The sequence below is a fragment of the Melanotaenia boesemani genome, chromosome 18 (assembly GCF_017639745.1).
Source record: "Melanotaenia boesemani isolate fMelBoe1 chromosome 18, fMelBoe1.pri, whole genome shotgun sequence".
NCBI classification, from domain to species: Eukaryota; Metazoa; Chordata; class Actinopteri; order Atheriniformes; family Melanotaeniidae; genus Melanotaenia; species Melanotaenia boesemani.
The window spans coordinates 1203642-1221113 of record NC_055699.1 but is presented as its reverse complement, the minus strand read 5'-3'; the positions used below and the strand labels follow the sequence as shown (position 1 = coordinate 1221113).

The 17472-nt window shown below is 44.8% G+C and overlaps 1 protein-coding gene across 1 annotated transcript in view; it reads left to right on the top strand.

The window, feature by feature from the left end:
* Nucleotides 1-17472, top strand: part of LOC121629242 (sodium channel protein type 4 subunit alpha-like) — a 265035-nt gene that overhangs the window by 189302 nt on the left and 58261 nt on the right. The window contains exons 20-22 of the mRNA XM_041968881.1: nt 1991-2131; nt 2236-2356; nt 2856-3008. Coding sequence (XP_041824815.1) covers nt 1991-2131; nt 2236-2356; nt 2856-3008 — 415 coding nt within the window. The remainder of the gene's footprint in view (nt 1-1990; nt 2132-2235; nt 2357-2855; nt 3009-17472) is intronic.

Sequence of the window (17472 nt, the reverse complement as noted above, 5' to 3'; positions counted from 1 at the left end):
GATGGTCGGGCCAGAAGCAGCCGATCAGAATCAAGCAGCTTAGGCTCATCAGGTCTCTGCAGGGGGGCACAAACAGGAGAAAAAACCACTCGCTGGTATGGGTTCCATCGCTGGTTGATTATTCATTTTGTGTTGAATAATTTGGTGGCAGCTAATCCCTAAATCAGATGCTGCTCTCAGCCAGATTGACATGTTCAGCCACAGGTGAGTGTGTTTGTGTAGGTCAGCTGGATCATGTGGCTGCTTCCTGCGTTTGGCTTCTGATTACTGACCTCAGGTCTCCAGACCCAGGGGTTTGTTTACTGATCAGAAGTACTTCCTATGAACCTCAGCAGACAGGAAGAAGCTCCTGCAGCTTCGACTTTAAAATCAAACCATAACTGTGTTGAATCATATCTGAGAATTTTGATTGGTCGGTGTGATGACTGGTGTTGTGGTTAGATCTTGACATCAGGATCAAACTGCAGCTTAAATTTATATTCTTTCTGCTAAAGCACATTCCTGCCAATCTCATACGTATTGATGCACATGGATACACACCCTGCAGGCTGGATGCTCCACAGCTGGTCAGTTCTTACATAATAGTTTGACTGGATCCAGCAGCTCCCCACTTCCTGGTTGTGTAAGTAGAAACCAGGCCAGTGGGTCAATATCTGACATCAGGAAGCAAACTCTGGAGAGTGTGTGTGTGTGTGTGTGTGCGTGTGTGTCTGTGCGTGCGTGCTCTGTCATTTCTAATGCTGTAAAGACATCAGTATGATATTACACATAATGGATTTGCCTCCCCCAGAAATACCTGATCATTTCTGTTTTATTTAAACAAAGGTTTTTATCTGTCCTCCATCTTTACTTTCCAACAATTTAGTTCTAATCTGTTTTGATGAAAATATAAATGGTAAATGGTCTGTATTTCATACAGTACTTTACCTGGAATGATACCCAAAGCACTTTACATTATACATCACATTCACACACACATTCACACACTGATGGCGGTTGCCATGCAAGGCGCTAACCACGACCCATCAGGAGCAATTTGGGGTTCAGTGTCTTGCTCAGGGACACCTTGAGCTAGACAGGCCGAAGATTGAACCAGCAACCCTCAGGCTACAAGGTGACCGCTCTACCCACTGAGCCACGCCGCCCCATATATGGTATATGGTAATATGTGGTTTATACATCATTTTTAACACGTTAAAACACATTATGTCTACATTAACACGAGATATTGCCTGACAGCAGCTGAGACAGGCTCCAGCCCCTTTGGCAGTTGGCGGGTGGATCGGTCGTCTGTTGATAGTTAAATCTTTACAGATCTGACTGAAGACTCTTGCATGGAGCTCAGTTTTCATATGTTCCCACTTTTTTTTAGTCATTTTAAGACTATTATTAGTATAAATCTATAATCATAACAATACTTTTGATTGTGATCTCGACTCTTAAGGTTTATAAGGTTTTCACTGCAATGTGACTACGAGGTTTTCCACTTCAGTTCAGAGTGAATCATCATAACGAATCATCATTTGGATTAAAGTTATTTTCCTTCCCTTGGTGATATTTTACCACCAGCTGGAGAGTTATACTGATATTCATACTTCACAATTTCACACAATTTCTTTAATTGTTTTCATTGATTATATTTTGTTTTATTTTACTTTATGATGATTTTAATTATTTTCATTTACCGGTTCCGTTGAAACCAGCTGCTACACCTGGAAAGAAACGTAGCAGAAAACATCCTACAGCATCTGTAAGAAAACCAATAAGTGTAAATAAATCATTTCTTTTTCTTACCAGTTCTGATGTGTTTCTCCACCAGCGCCCATTACAAGCCTTACTTTTTCTGACAAATATTCATCTTTGATTTTGAGCCATTGTGTGTAAGTGTGTCAGTGCAGATTTTAACTTAGTTTGCACCTGAAACCAAAGTTTTAAACTAAAAGGTCGAGCCTGACTCGTCGTCTCTGTCTCTTTGTCTTTCTGTCTCCAGCTGTTGAACCTCTTCCTGGCTCTGCTTCTCAGCAGTTTCAGCTCCGACAACCTGTCAGCTCCAGACGACGACGGAGAGATGAACAACCTGCATATCGCCATCCACAGGATCACCAGAGGCCTGGCGTGGTGTCGCACACAGGTAGCGACTGCGTGCAGAATCTTTCAGGTCACGCTTTGCTTCTCAGATAACCCGTAGAAGATCTGAAAATGCTTCATGCTGGATTCTTTCCATGTGTGATGCAGGTGGTGGATATCTTCAATGGGAACCTGAAGCGCCGTCGTCAAAAACGAAAGGAGGCCAAAGCCATGATGAAGCTGAAACGCTTGAGTACTATACACACCGAGGCCAATGGAGCTGTCATTGGTAAGACATAGACACACACCGTAACCGTTTCAAATGACATTTATCTTTAACAGTTAAACACACATTGAGCTCCTAATTTCCATTCTTCTGTATTCTGCTTTTTCCACTCAGCATGTTAAAACCGAGAATGTATCATCCAAATTTTGACAAAACTAATGCAGAAGATTTTTATTCTGAGATTGACTGATGACATTTTCAGCACATCTGTTATAGTAGATGTGGATCACTTGTGTTTTTCTATGTATTTAGTGTGTGAATGTTTAGTAATTAAGCAGAAAACAGCAACCATAGTGGAGCATCTCTGCTGAGAAATACACCACAACTTTCTTGTGGATCCTAAGAATCAAAGAGAACAATTACCAGTTGCTTCTTCTGTTGACTTTTGCAGTTCTTTGCTGTCTGAGCATCCCTGAACGCATCAAAGGTTTCAGAGGACCTTCCAGAGGCTGATCAACCAAATGCTGATCACTTCTTCTTCCCTTCTCTTTCTCCATTCCAGGCCGTCACGTGGAGAAGTACGTGGTTCCAGAGGATGACAGCTACATGACAAACCCTAACCTGACCATCAGTGTCCCCATCGCCCCCGGAGAGTCGGACGTAGAGTTCCCGGAGGAGGAGGAGGAGGAAGAGGAGGAGGGGGAGGAGGAGCAGAGTGGGGGCTCAGAAGAAGAAGAGGAGGAAAGGGAAGAGGTAGGGAGAAGGTCTATGTTGCTTTCTAGTTCTCACACACACACACACCTGTGTGTGACGCAAACAAGCTCAGGTGTTACTATGAGTCAGCTGTTGTTGGCCCTTCGGTTAACTTCTAACGACCATCGGTGTGTCAGCTGGTCTGTGTGTGTTTTTAAATATTTCTATATTAGTATGTGCATTTAGGTCAGTTCATATGAAGCTGGACAAATAAGGATTATTCAACAATTACATCAAATATCATCTTGCTGATTTCCAAAATGAAAAACTGTAGTCAAAGTACTGCACGTAAGTTATTTAAACAGAATGTTGTTGACACGTTTTTTTTCTCAGCTAAATCAAACTGAAAGGGAAAGTGTTGCCTGTAGTGCTTCCACTATTAAGAATCTTCAGTATAGAGTATTGACATGATTCAGTGTATTGAAACTAGAAAATACAGACGAGCGTTGGATCTGCAGAAACTCTGCTCTCTGCTGCTTGAACGTCTTGATGAAGCTTCCCCTTAATCCGAAAGTAATATGGAAATAATCAGTTTTTTCCCTCTGCTTGAGCACCTATAGTGAACATTTGAAGTCAATAACAACTCACAAACTCAGATTAAATACAACCCTGCCATTTTGTTTGAAATCATCCAGCCTCCTCCCTCTGAGTCTCCAACTTCACTTGCAGATGATGCTGCATACCTCGAGCATGAGGAGGTTACAAAGCTTTTGCCTTCAAAGTCAAATATCATCGTTAGTTATTCAGTTCATTTAACTGAAGATATAAATGAGCTCATGATGCCCTACCAGCACTTTGTTCCATGCTTTATTTTCCGATAAGAGAACCTGACTTCTAAAAGGGATCTTTAATTTTTCACCAGGTGGAAGATGGAAATTCATAGTCATTGAATGCACCATCGCTACAGCAGCCATACATTACATTTAACCAGCCAGGAACCGTTACTTTCTGCTGTATGTGTTCTGACAAGCTGGGCCAGTTTAAAGGCCCTTTTATGCTGCCTTATGTTCATAAATAGGGTTGCCCGTTTTAAACAGTCATACTTCCATGCATCTTTTATGTTGTCACTTATGTTAAGTCAATTCCTTCACTAGTGGACAGTGCTGAGTTCACTCCTGCAAGGATTTTTTTCTGTGCATTTCCTAATGCTAGATTAAGAAAAAAAAGGCCACTACAGGTCTCAGAAGAAACATATCCTGATGAAGAGAAGGGTGGAGTGAGGTTGAGGGTCACTCTATGCTCCTAAAATAATCTGCTTGAACAAAGTAGTAAATTAAATGAAGAGAAGGGAGTTGCTGCATTGTCTGTTACGTATCAGTGTGAGCCGTTAGCCGTTAGCCGTTAGCTGTTAGCTGTTAGCTGCCTGTCAGCAGCTCCAGCAGCTCTGGAAAGCTGGAGACTCGCTGCAGGTTGTGGCAGCTGCAGGAAGAGCTGCTGGAAGTTGCTGCTGCTACGATTTGAGCTGCTGTCTGTCGCCAGGTGAATAAAGTCCGGTCTTACTTTTACACCCTCAGAAGCACAAATCCGTCCCATTGCAGGAAGATTTCACTAGAAACTCAGTGGAACAATAGAAGTCTGAAACTAGCAGATCTACACCAGATAAGTTCACATCCCTTTACATGCGTTGGTGGGCATGGTTTCTATACCTGCAAGGCCAGGCCCCGCCTACCTGCATCTGGAGGGAGGGGCTGTGGAGTTGACAAAATTTTCATTGTGGCATAGATGACCTCTTTACGTCATGAAAAACATAACCTTGTTTTACCCTTAGGGGGCGCTATGAGCCTTTTTTTACCCATGAAATCCTCTTTTTAAAATAAATACAAATTTTATCAACAGTAAATGAGATTTTCATCACAATTAAATAAAACTATGTTGTTTACAGCTTAAAAAAACAACATTTTTTGGTGCACGATCCCTTTAAAAAACTGCTCTACCTTTGGCATGGGAGGATTCGTTAGTAACGTAAAATCAGCTGTATTTAGACATGTTAAACAGCTTCTCAATGTTTTTTTTATCTCTAATATTAAACTTACACATTTCTAATATTGAGTCATCCACACACAGTGTCTCACTTCGTCTCTGTCTTTCTGTCGGATGTTCCCTAACATGGAGGGAAGGCTCAAAACGCAGGAAGCCAGACAGGCCCTCGGACAGAACCGGAGACCTCAGGCTGTGCATTATGGTCTAGCATTTTCTCACTCCGCGATGCTACATTTGTGATGTGTTTGTGCTAAAAGGGTGTATATTAGTGTGTGTGTGTCCGTGTGGCTGAAATGCGAGTTATTTAGTGTGTGTTTTGTGTTTCTTTCATATGTGTGTGTGCCCCCTGTCTCTCCTCATCTATTCAAATGACAAAAAGTCCGACTGAGCCACAGACTACGTGTGTGTGTGTGTGTGTGTGTGTGCGTGCGTGTGTGTGTGTGTGCGTGTGTGCTATGAGGCAGCAGGAGGAAGATGAGGAGGAAGAAGAGATGTTGGTTTCCTCTCTCTTTTCTTTGTATCTAACATGAAATGACAGATTTGTGTCGTGTGTGTTTGTGTGTGTGCACACACCTGTGCTGACTCAGTTCATCATCACCTCCTCTCTTTAATCATGTTGTGCACCTGTTCTCCTTCACTCTCTCTCTTTCTCTCGATGTCTCTTTATCACAGTCGCTTCCAACCTCAGGACCCCTGAAAATCATTCCCAGCTCAGGGACTCGGGGATTTGCTGCTACTTTAGGACATATAAAGAGACTGTAGAGTGTCTCAGCTAAATATGAAGGAAAAAAGCTGAAGATGTAAGACTTTGACCAAAAAATATAGAATTTATCAGCTGGAACATCAGTAAAAAACAGGGATTATCTTGTTAAAATGCCACTTGACAGCAGGTGGGATGTATTAAGCAGTAGGTGAACTTTTTGTCTTCAGGAAAGTTTTACTGCCCATTGTTTTCTCTTTCAAATCTCAGGAGACAAAAAATGTGATTCTCACTTTAACCTCATTTTACTTTCAATATTTTCTCACATACTTCACAAATATTTCTCCGAAAATTTACTTGGAAAAATAGGGTTAAGGCTTAATGTTAGCTATGGGAGTCAAAGGAGACATCTTGCAAAACTTTGTCTTTTAGTGTGTCTTTATTATAACCCTTGGAAATAATAGAGCTACAAAGGAGAAATAAATAAATATACATATTTGTTCATCCATTTTCTATACCACGTATTTAAATTCATGGGGGAACTGGAGCCTATCCCAGCAATAAGTGTGCGAGAGGCACCAGAGACACCCTGGACAGGCTGGCCAGTCCGTCACAGGACCAACATAAGGACACAAACAACCATTCACACTCATTCTCACTTTACTTAGGGCCTGATTTACGAAACGTTTGCATGTGTACAAATGTGCAAACTTGATAGCACATAAAATAACATGTTGCCGTTGATTTACTAACTGTGACAACGAAGCTTGCGTCTGTTAAACTGACAGAATAATGCACATTAGCCATGTAGCACGTTTGCCTGTGATGAAAATGCAGAAAACTCAAAATACTGGGAGGAGTAGATGCAAAGAGATCAACGTAGCACACGCAATGTGATTTAATGTAAAACTGATTGCACTGGCTGTTTTTGCATCTATTTTTTAAAGGTGCAAACTGGCACAACTTTATGCAAATGGCTGCAGTTGTTGTTGCGAGGAGGGGGCATAGACACCATGGCTCTCGTGTAAATATTTTTGAAATGCCAGAGGCAAAGATTATTGAAACATATGGCTGTGTTGCTGTGTTGAATGCTGTTATGCAGGACGGGCTGTTGCCGCTGCGCTCTGTGTCTGCTGGCATTTAGAGCCCTCACCACCTCCTCTACCTCATCTTCCATCCCTCTCTTTAGGACATTAATGACCATCATCAGCCCAGATACAGCGCTGACCAGCTGCCGAGTGTGTGCTTCTAATGCGCCCTCATTAGCGCACATAGCACATACCTCGTCCGTAATAAAAGCTGCCATAGGAGGCACATCTATTTGATGAATAAACCTTGGAGTAAAAGTTTTAATTCATCAATAAAAACTATTGTTTTGTCACATAACTTGCTCTGTGTTCAGCTCTAGTGCATCATACCCTCTATCCCAGTCACCTGCTCCTTCCAGAAAGTTAGCAACAAGAAAGTTACGACCACCTGTCGTATTAGCCAAGGTTTTAGGTTTTTGTTTTATAACTTCATTTTATATCCTGTCACCTCCTCTTAACCTCATCTGGTGCTCTGGCGGGTGTAGCAAATGCTCCTCCATGTTGAGGTTTAGCTTTCTTTGCTGGAGTCCAGTAATATCTCCTTCTCCATGGGGTCAAATCTTATTTTGCGTTTGCGACCTTCCTGATTCTAAACTCTTCATGGCAACACTACAATGCACGTAAAGTCCTCATTTAAATACTGCTCTTTTGCGGCTGTTAACAATTGCACAAGCAATCTTTTTGCGTGCTGCAGGCAATTTTGCGCTCTTTATCAGTAATCCTAGTAAATCAGGCCCTTAGAGTAACCAGTTATCTTAATGCATTTTAGCTTTATGCATATCTTTGGATGGTGGGAGAAAGCCAGAGTACTCTGAGAGAAAACTTCACACACCGTTTGAACTTCTTTCCTCAGGTTTACGTCCTCTTCTGTTCCATAACCAGCCTGCAACCGAGGCAAAGCCGCTACTGGCTGATCACACCTTCCTTACAGTCAGATACTAATGCAGAAACGATGCATTGCCCCTACGCTGGAGTGCGAAAGCAAACTCACCAGCGACATCTACGCCGTAAGCAACCGCACGCAGACGGTGCGCGACAGCTTCGCTCTAACCGACCGCACGCAGACGCCGCGCGACAGCTTCGCTCTAACCGACCGCACGCAGACGCCGCTCTAGTAGTAATTCGCCTTTAGATATTGACCTGGCCTCTAGATTCTCTGGATCGTTGTCCGATCAAGCATCAGTGAGGTGTGCAGGACATGTCTGATTGTATGGAGGCACCGCCTCATAATTTACAAACTTGAAGCTGATCAGCTGATGGCCTGGTGCCAGGTACCAGCTGTCCAGGATCTCAGAGGCCAGGGCTGTTCTGGTGGTGAGAACATGGGTAGTCATGAGGTTGTGTCGGATTGTTTTATGTCATTGCTAGGGAGGGAAATTGATAAGAGTTGATTTCACATTGATATCAGTGCAATTTTCAATTCTGGCTATTGATCCGGTTCTTTATCGATTTGCTTATCAATTCCTGACCCAGTTTTCTGTTAAGAAGAAGAAACATGTGTCTACAATGCAGATTTATGGTGTCAAACAATTGCCTTACTGTTTAATATGTAAAAATGAATAAACTTTGCATTGTGACTAGTATTTTGAGGATTTTCAGCCTTTCCCTCTACCACATTTATTTAATCATCCCTGTAAATGGTCCGTTGTTTTTCTGATCTGACACTCATCCAAGGCTTCTAACTGGACCTTTAACTTTACCTGCAGTTCAAATCTGGAGTGATGAATGAGAGGAGGTTCTGTTATGTTCTGGGCTGCTTTGCTGCATCTGGTACAGGGTGTCTTGAATCTGTGCAGGTACAATGAAATCTCAAGACTATCAAGGATTCTAGAGAGAAATGTGCTGGCCAGTGTCAGAAAGCTTGGTCTCAGTCGCAGGTCATAGGTCTTACAACAGGACAAAGACCCAAAACACAGCTAAAAACACCAAGAATGGCTAAGAGGAAAACATGGACTATTCTAAAGTGGCTTCTATGAGCCCTGAACTAAATCCTATTGAGCATCTTTAGAAGGAGCTGAAACATGGCGTCTGGAAAAGGCTCCTTCAAACCTGAGACAACTGGAGCAGTTTGCTTATGAGGAGTGGATCAAAATACCTGCTGAGAGGTGCAGACGTCTCACTGACAGTTACAGGAATCGTTGGATTGCAGTGGTTTCCTCAAAAGGTTGTTAACTTAAATATTAAGTTAAGGGTACCATCGTTTTTGTCCAGGCCTGTTTCATGAGTTTATTTTCTTCTTTTCTTCTGTTGAAACATGGTTGAAAAGCAACGTCTGACTTTCATTGGTTAAATTTCATAGAATTTTTATTATTATTACTTTTGTCAGATTCAAGTTATTTCTGTGGCCACTGTGAGTTTTACTTTTATTAACCGAAGGGAACCAACAATTTTGTCCACGTCTGTGTATTTTTCTGCATGGTGTGAATAATGAAAAAGTGACACAATCAGGTGGACTGTTATAAAAATCACAATTTGAAGGTTTATCCTTTAAAATAAAGACTATGAATAAATGAATGCGAGTGTGGCCTTAGGATCAAATGTGTTGGTTGTAGCGTAGCTTAGCCATTTTAAGCTAATTCAAGGAACTGACATGACAATTCTGCGGAGGTGGCTCATTAATAGAGCAGGTCGTCCAATAACTGGAAGGTTGGCGGTTCGATTCCCACTCCCCGAGTCATCTGTTGTTGTGTCCTTGGGCAAGACACTTCACCCTCCTTGCCTCCAGTGTCCGCATCGTTGGGTCTGGATATAAATGTTGGGTGGTGGTCGGAGAGGCTGTAGGAGTGGATTGGCTGCCACGTTTCCATCAGTCTGCCTCAGGGCAGCTGTGGCTACAGATGTAGCTTAGCATCACCAGCTTAGCATCACAAATAACACCATTCAAAGTAAATGCCTACACATCACAATTAAATTGTCAAAATTTTCTAAATATTGCTTTTTTTTAGCAAAAACTCGTAATGGAAACACAGCTAGTGCCATCAAACCTGTCAGAAACACAAAGTTTTAAGGTCGGAAAGTGTCATAGTGCAACCTGAATTGTGATTCTATTACATTTTGATCATATGATCAAACATATCGGTTGCATGTTTTGTGGTGAGACTGCATTACGTCTGTGGTTCTTCTGCTTCTGAAGACAAAGACTTGAGTGATTCTTTCATACAACAGAACAAAAACACACAGTATGCACAGTCCACAACAAGCATCTCTAGCATTAGCATAGCTCTGCTGGAGCATGGTGCAACAAAACAGTTAGCCGCAAGGTAAAACATGCAAATGCAGTGATACTGCCACACAACACACACTCATCACACACACACTGAACTAATGTGAAAGGGCAGAATAAACACAACAAAACACAGAAGCATATTTTCCCTAAAAATAACGTCTGTTTTTCAGTCAGAGACAGTGAGAGTGAGAATTCATGTTTTCTATTCTTGTGAGGTACAGTGTGTGTGAATGTGTGTGTGTGTGTGTGTGTAAATGTTGTTTTGGAGGGCATGTTGGGAAATATTGGGCATTTTTTACCGTCTGAGGGCTCAGATTTGGATTCATGGTTCAGGGCAGAATCAGGTCTTGGTTAATATTAAACATTTAGTTGCCATGGTGAAGGTTAGGTAAAGACCTACTGAAGGCTTTATGACCTCACAAAGATAGAGGAACAGAGTTATTGTGTGGGGCGGGAGTCTGGTGTGGGGTCAGGACAACAGAGAGAGTCAGAGAGCATCACTGCTTTCACAACTCTTTAGCATCAAGCTCTGTTGCCAGGGTGTGTGCTGGAATGTGCACGTGTGTTTTCATCCTCCATCTTAGTGACATCTCACTTTCCTTATTCTACGTGCCTTTTGATTTACTTGAACATCAGTATAGAAAACGAAGTAGAAGAATGTTTAGCATGTTTTCTCCTTTCATATCAGATCATCTTGTACCCTCCGGCTGAATGTGGATGTTTGGAAGATGAGTTGTGAAAACTCCTTCCAGATATGAACAAATCTTTTTCTTAACTGTAGATTCTGTTTTCTATAACCTTCATCATATAAATCGTAATTATATAGAACATTTCATTAGGCTCAGTGTGTTTTTTAATACATAAAGAAAATGGAAAAGGGAAGTAAATCAAAGCATAAAGTTATAAAGAAAAGAACTGACACCAACTTTAAATTCTAGGGACATGAGGACATAATTAAAAAGATAAAGATTTTGATTTTGGGCTGAACTTGCTGGGAAATCCACTTTGGGAAACTAACAGTTCTGAATGTTTTCCAATTGTGAATAATCTTTCTCACTGTAAAATTATTTATTTATAGTTGTTAGCTTTCAGGACACAAGCTTCATGTATAATAAATCGATTTATTACAAAAAAGTCAGTCATCAACAGCAGATCTGCAGAATCTGTGAGGTCTCTGGCTAATTTCTGAGAATCCCACTGAAAGTACGTGTGAAGCACTTAATATGGCTTCTCAGACAAAGACATGCCTAAAGTTCCTGAGTGGGCCAGTCATGTGGAGACACATCTATAATTTCTGTGTGCTGAAGTCCAGTCTCTAAGGCACCTAAACACTAAGAACCTTTTATGGTAAAAACCTGGTTGTGCCTTTTAGATTTCTTATGCTCGGGCACCATACTGACTAAGCCAAAAGCTACTTCTTGAGCCTCTTTCTAAAAACATGAATAGTCTCTGCAGCTCTGAGGTTCTCTGGCAGGTTGTTCCACAGACCAGGGCCGTAATGATGATGATGATGATGATGCCTCGCCGTTAGTTTTGGATCTAACTTTAGGGACAGTTAAGAGGCCCTGCTGTCATCCACAATGATGAACTTCACCTGAATGTGATGAATACCACCAGTAGTGAAGCTTGTACATGAAGAAAGCAGCAGCTATACTCACAGTGATATGACATTTCTCAGATTATTAATTTACCTGCAGTGAGAATAAAACACAGGTGCATTTTGTTTTTTCATGAAAAATAGACATGGCGGCTTTTTTTTTTTTTTTTTTTATGCGTGATATTCTGACATGTAAATAACTCATTTGGTGATGTTTTGCTGAGCTTCTTTGCTGGCTCAGCTTCATAAATGTGAAATAATTTTTTAGAATTTCAAACAATGTGTATTAGCCAGAGTGTGACCCAGATAAGCAGTTAAATAATGATCTAGCGAGAGTCGGGATGGGAAAGCTGAATAAGATTAGTCAGCAGTGTGGTTCAGGTGTGGCTCGATGTCCTTTGTCAGAATTAGCCGAGTAAGCAGCTCCTTCAGCGTTCGGCCCATCACGGCCTTGGCGTTCTGTCTGGTACCTGCAACAGTACAGCGGGAAGTGGATCCAGCCTGGAGGGCCAAACTTTAACCAGAGACTAAAATTTTGCCGGGCTTGTGCCAAACATTTTAAATGTGTTTCTTCTACTAATCATCAAAGGCACCAAACCTTTACAACAAATTCCCTTTCCAGAGGAAAAATAAATATATGCAAATATGCATTGTTTCATTTCATGCAAATTGACCATCTACAAAAAACTTGATCATCCCACCGTCCTCAAAGTAACTACATGAGTTTCCAACCTTAACACTCCGTGCTTCTAACTTGTTCTGGTACATTGACGTTTGTTTCTGCATCCCAAGGCTGACAAACCACAACACTCAACTCCCCGTTTCTACTGTAGATGGAACAGTGTGGCATTTGAGTTTGATGCATCATGGGTATGCACCGAACTCAAACAAAAAATGCCCTTCCACAACTGAAACAGTCTTAAATGAGTTAAATGAATGGTTAGTTCATACTGTGTGAAAGTACTGAGCCACGCTTTTTGTGGTGAGGGTTGAAACTTAGCCTTGAACATTTGGTAAAAACCGTGTCTGGCTCTTAGACATACCGATACGATAGGTGGGCAGGCCTAAACTGTAAAACTGTAACTGTAAAGCTAATGATGTTCTACTGCTGCAGCAGACAGTTAATTCCTCACCATGAGCATTCATTCATTTCTCTCTTGATGTCTTTATTCGCTCCCAGCTTTCCTTCCTTCTTTGTACTGCCATTCCTTCATCTATTCCTCGTCCCTGCGTCTGTCACCCCATCTCTCCTCTCTCTCCATTTCTGCTATATGTAATTTATTCTCAGTACACAAACAGCTCACTGTAAATAGAAGCTGTTAAGCTGCTCCAGCTCCTCGGTCTTAATAGAGCACTGGTTTGGTTATGTAATGATTAAATGGCTGACCCAGGCATTAACAGCCTCATAAATCACTGAATGTGCTTTTTATCGTCTTGTAAAGCGTGAATTGGGCGCTGCAGGTGGTCAGCAGCCACAGTCAAAGGTCAGACCAGTGTTTATGGAAGCAGTTGTAGAAAGTTGCCCGTCATGTTTTCATGCTATGACTGTTCTGTTGGTACTGTGAACAAAGATATCACAGGCTCTTAAAAAGTCTGTGAATGTCTTAAATTTGGATGTTTAAAGGCCCCCTCTGGTGAGAATAGAGTTTTTAGCCTCGTTAACATGTTGTTGTGGTCTTTTGTATATGCTACAGGACATGTTTTAAGTGAATGAAGAAGTCAACACCTTAGCAGAGAACGGCAGTTGTCTCAGAAGCCGGTTCGTCACCTTAAAGCCTCACAACCCATCAGACCAAATAGAGGTGGCACGGAAAATGTAAACTAAAGAACGCAATGATTAAGACATTTCATTTAAGTATTATTTCATTGCAGACATTATGAGCTCAATATATGTCAATTTTGTATTTTAAAAATGTAACACATTTAAAATAGAGTGGTAAGGGGACAACTTAGGGCTATTTATAAAGTAGCCTGTAGCAGTGAAACACTTATTTAATTAAACCTTGTTGAAGCAACACTACATCAGTTTCCGACCATGAACCGTGCGTCTGACTTGTTTGATGGCGCACTGACATGGATTATGTACATTGCTGGAGCCACTGCAGCGCTGCAGCGTCCCAGGCTGAGAAACCACACTTCAAAACTTCTTCTTTTCCCATCCTGGAGCATCACGTGACAGCTGGGTTTGGACTGACTGCACTGTGTCACACGTCAGCAGCTGGATATCAACACAGCGGCCAATTTGAATGCACACCATGAGTGATTCAACAAAGAAATGCAAGAGGACATTATCAGAGGAATAGAGGAATGGAAGAGACAGAGACAGTGACAGAGGCAGAGACAGAGACAGAGGCAGAGGCAGAGGCAGAGACAGAGGCAGAGGCAGAGCCAGAGACAGAGGCAGAGATAGAGGCAGAGGCAGAGGCACAGACAGAGGCAGAGATAGAGGCAGAGGCAGAGGCAGAGGCACAGACAGAGGCAGAGGCAGAGACAGAGACAGAGGCAGAGGCAGAGGCAGAGGCAGATGCAGAGACAGAGGCAGAGACAGAGACAGAGGCAAAGACAGAGGCAGAGATAGAGGCACAGACAGAGGCAGAGGCAGAGCCAGAGACAGAGGCAGAGGCAGAGATAGAGACAGAGGCAGAGGCAGAGACAGAGGCACAGACAGAGGCAGAGGCAGAGCCAGAGACAGACACAGAGGCAGAGGCAGAGGCACAGACAGAGGCAGAGATAGAGGCAGAGGCAGAGGCACAGACAGAGGCAGAGACAGAGACAGAGACAGAGGCAGAGGCAGAGATAGAGGCAGAGGCAGAGGCACAGACAGAGACAGAGGCAGAGGCATAGACAGAGGCAGAGATAGAGGCAGAGGCAGAGGCAGAGGCAGAGGCAGAGACAGAGGCAGAGGCAAAGGCAGAGGCACAGACAGAGGCAGAGGCAGAGGCAGAGACAGAGGCAGAGGCAGAGACAGAGGCACAGACAGAGGCAGAGGCAGAGCCAGAGACAGACACAGAGGCAGAGGCAGAGGCACAGACAGAGGCAGAGATAGAGGCAGAGGCAGAGGCACAGACAGAGGCAGAGACAGAGACAGAGACAGAGACAGAGGCAGAGGCAGAGATAGAGGCAGAGGCAGAGGCACAGACAGAGACAGAGGCAGAGGCATAGACAGAGGCAGAGATAGAGGCAGAGGCAGAGGCAGAGGCAGAGGCAGAGACAGAGGCAGAGGCAGAGGCAAAGGCAGAGGCACAGACAGAGGCAGAGGCAGAGGCAGAGGCACAGACAGAGACAGAGGCACAGACAGAGGCAGAGACAGAGGCAGAGGCACAGACAGAGGCAGAGGCAGAGGCAAAGGCAGAGGCAGAGGCAGAGGCAGAGGCAGAGGCAGAGGCAGAGGCACAGACAGAGACAGAGGCACAGACAGAGGCAGAGACAGAGGCAGAGGCACAGACAGAGGCAGAGGCAGAGGCAGAGGTAGAGGCAAAGGCAGAGGCACAGACAGAGGCAGAGGCAGAGGCACAGACAGAGGCAAAGGCAGAGGCACAGACAGAGGAAAAGGCAGAGGCACAGACAGAGGCAGAGGCACAGACAGAGGCAGAGGCACAGACAGAGGCAGAGACAGAGGCAGAGGCACAGACAGAGGCAGAGGCAAAGGCAGAGGCACAGACAGAGGCAGAGGCACAGACAGAGACAGAGGCAGAGGCACAGACAGAGGCAGAGGCAGAGGCACAGACAGAGACAGAGGCAGAGGCACAGACAGAGACAGAGACAGAGGCAGAGGCAGAGCCAGAGCCAGACACAGAGGCAGAGGCAGAGATAGAGGCAGAGGCAGAGGCAGAGGCAGAGGCACAGACAGACAGAGGCAGAGGCACAGACAGAGACAGAGGCAAAGGCAGAGGCACAGACAGAGGCAGAGGCAGAGGCAGAGGCAGAGGCAGAGGCAGAGACAGAGGCAGAGACAGAGGCAGAGGCAAAGGCAAAGGCAGAGGCAGAGACAGAGGCAGAGGCAGAGGCACAGACAGAGGCAGAGGCACAGATAGAGGCAGAGGCAGAGGCAGAGACACAGACAGAGGCAGAGACAGAGGCAGAGACAGAGGCAGAGGCACAGACAGTGGCAGAGGCAGAGACAGAGACAGAGGCAGAGGCAGAGGCAGAGACAGAGGCAGAGGCACAGACAGAGGCAGAGGCAGAGGCAGAGACAGAGACAGAGGCAGAGGCAGAGGCAGAGACAGAGACAGAGGCAGAGGCAGAGATAGAGGCAGAGGCAGAGGCAAAGGCAGAGGCACAGACAGAGACAGAGGCAGAGGCAGAGACAGAGGCAGAGGCACAGACAGAGGCACAGACAGAGGCAGAGGCACAGACAGAGACAGAGGCAGAGACAGAGGCAGCGGTAGAGGCACAGACAGAGGCAGAGGCACAGACAGAGGCAGAGGCAGAGGCAGAGGCACAGACAGAGGCAGAGGCACAGACAGAGACAGAGGCAGAGGCACAGACAGAGGCAGAGGCACAGACAGAGACAGAGGCAGAGGCAGAGACAGAGGCAGAGGCAGAGGCAGAGGCAGAGACAGAGGCAGAGACAGAGGCAGAGGCACAGGCAGAGGCAGAGGCAGAGATAGAGGCACAGACAGAGGCAGAGACAGAGGCAGAGGCAGATGCACAGACAGAGGCAGAGATAGAGGCAGAGACAGAGGCAGAGACAGAGGCAGAGGCACAGGCAGAGGCAGAGGCAGAGGCACAGACAGAGGCAGAGGCACAGACAGAGACAGAGGCAGAGGCAGAGACAGAGGCAGAGACAGAGGCAGAGGCACAGGCAGAGGCAGAGGCAGAGGCACAGACAGAGGCAGAGGCACAGACAGAGGCAGAGGCACAGGCAGAGGCAGAGGCAGAGGCACAGACAGAGGCAGAGGCACAGACAGAGACAGAGGCAGAGGCAGAGGCAGAGGCAGAGGCACAGACAGAGGCAGAGGCACAGACAGAGGCAGAGACAGAGGCAGAGGCAGATGCACAGACAGAGGCAGAGATAGAGGCAGAGACAGAGGCAGAGACAGAGGCAGAGGCACAGACAGAGACAGAGGCAGAGGCACAGACAGAGGCAGAGGCACAGACAGAGACAGAGGCAGAGGCAGAGACAGAGGCAGAGGCAGAGGCAGAGGCAGAGACAGAGGCAGAGACAGAGGCAGAGGCACAGGCAGAGGCAGAGGCACAGACAGAGGCAGAGACAGAGGCAGAGGCAGATGCACAGACAGAGGCAGAGATAGAGGCAGAGACAGAGGCAGAGACAGAGGCAGAGGCACAGGCAGAGGCAGAGGCAGAGGCAGAGGCAGAGGCACAGACAGAGGCAGAGACAGAGGCAGAGGCAGATGCACAGACAGAGGCAGAGATAGAGGCACAGACAGAGGCAGAGGCAGAGGCACAGACAGAGGCAGAGGCAGAGACAGAGACAGAGACAGAGGTAGAGGCAGAGACAGAGACAGAGACAGAGGTAGAAGCAGAGGCAGAGACAGAGACAGAGACAGAGACAGACGCAGAGGCAGAGATAACACAGATCAACATCAGACTGACGTTTACTGACCGGATAGATTGAAGGGACGGGATGCTGAATTAGCTGTTGCTGGAGGTGTCAAAGTGTGAAAAAGAGCACATTTTTCAGACTGTAATGAATTTATATTTGAAATTTGTGAAAGTAAACCTCCTTGGGAAATCTCTGCCACTTAGTTTGGGAATGTGATGCCAAAAGTAAGTGTTTGATTTACCATTACTGTTTAAAGTTTTGACAATTTAACTATTTCTTCTAATATATTTAACTTTTTCTTACTTATTCTTACTATTATTGTTCAAAAG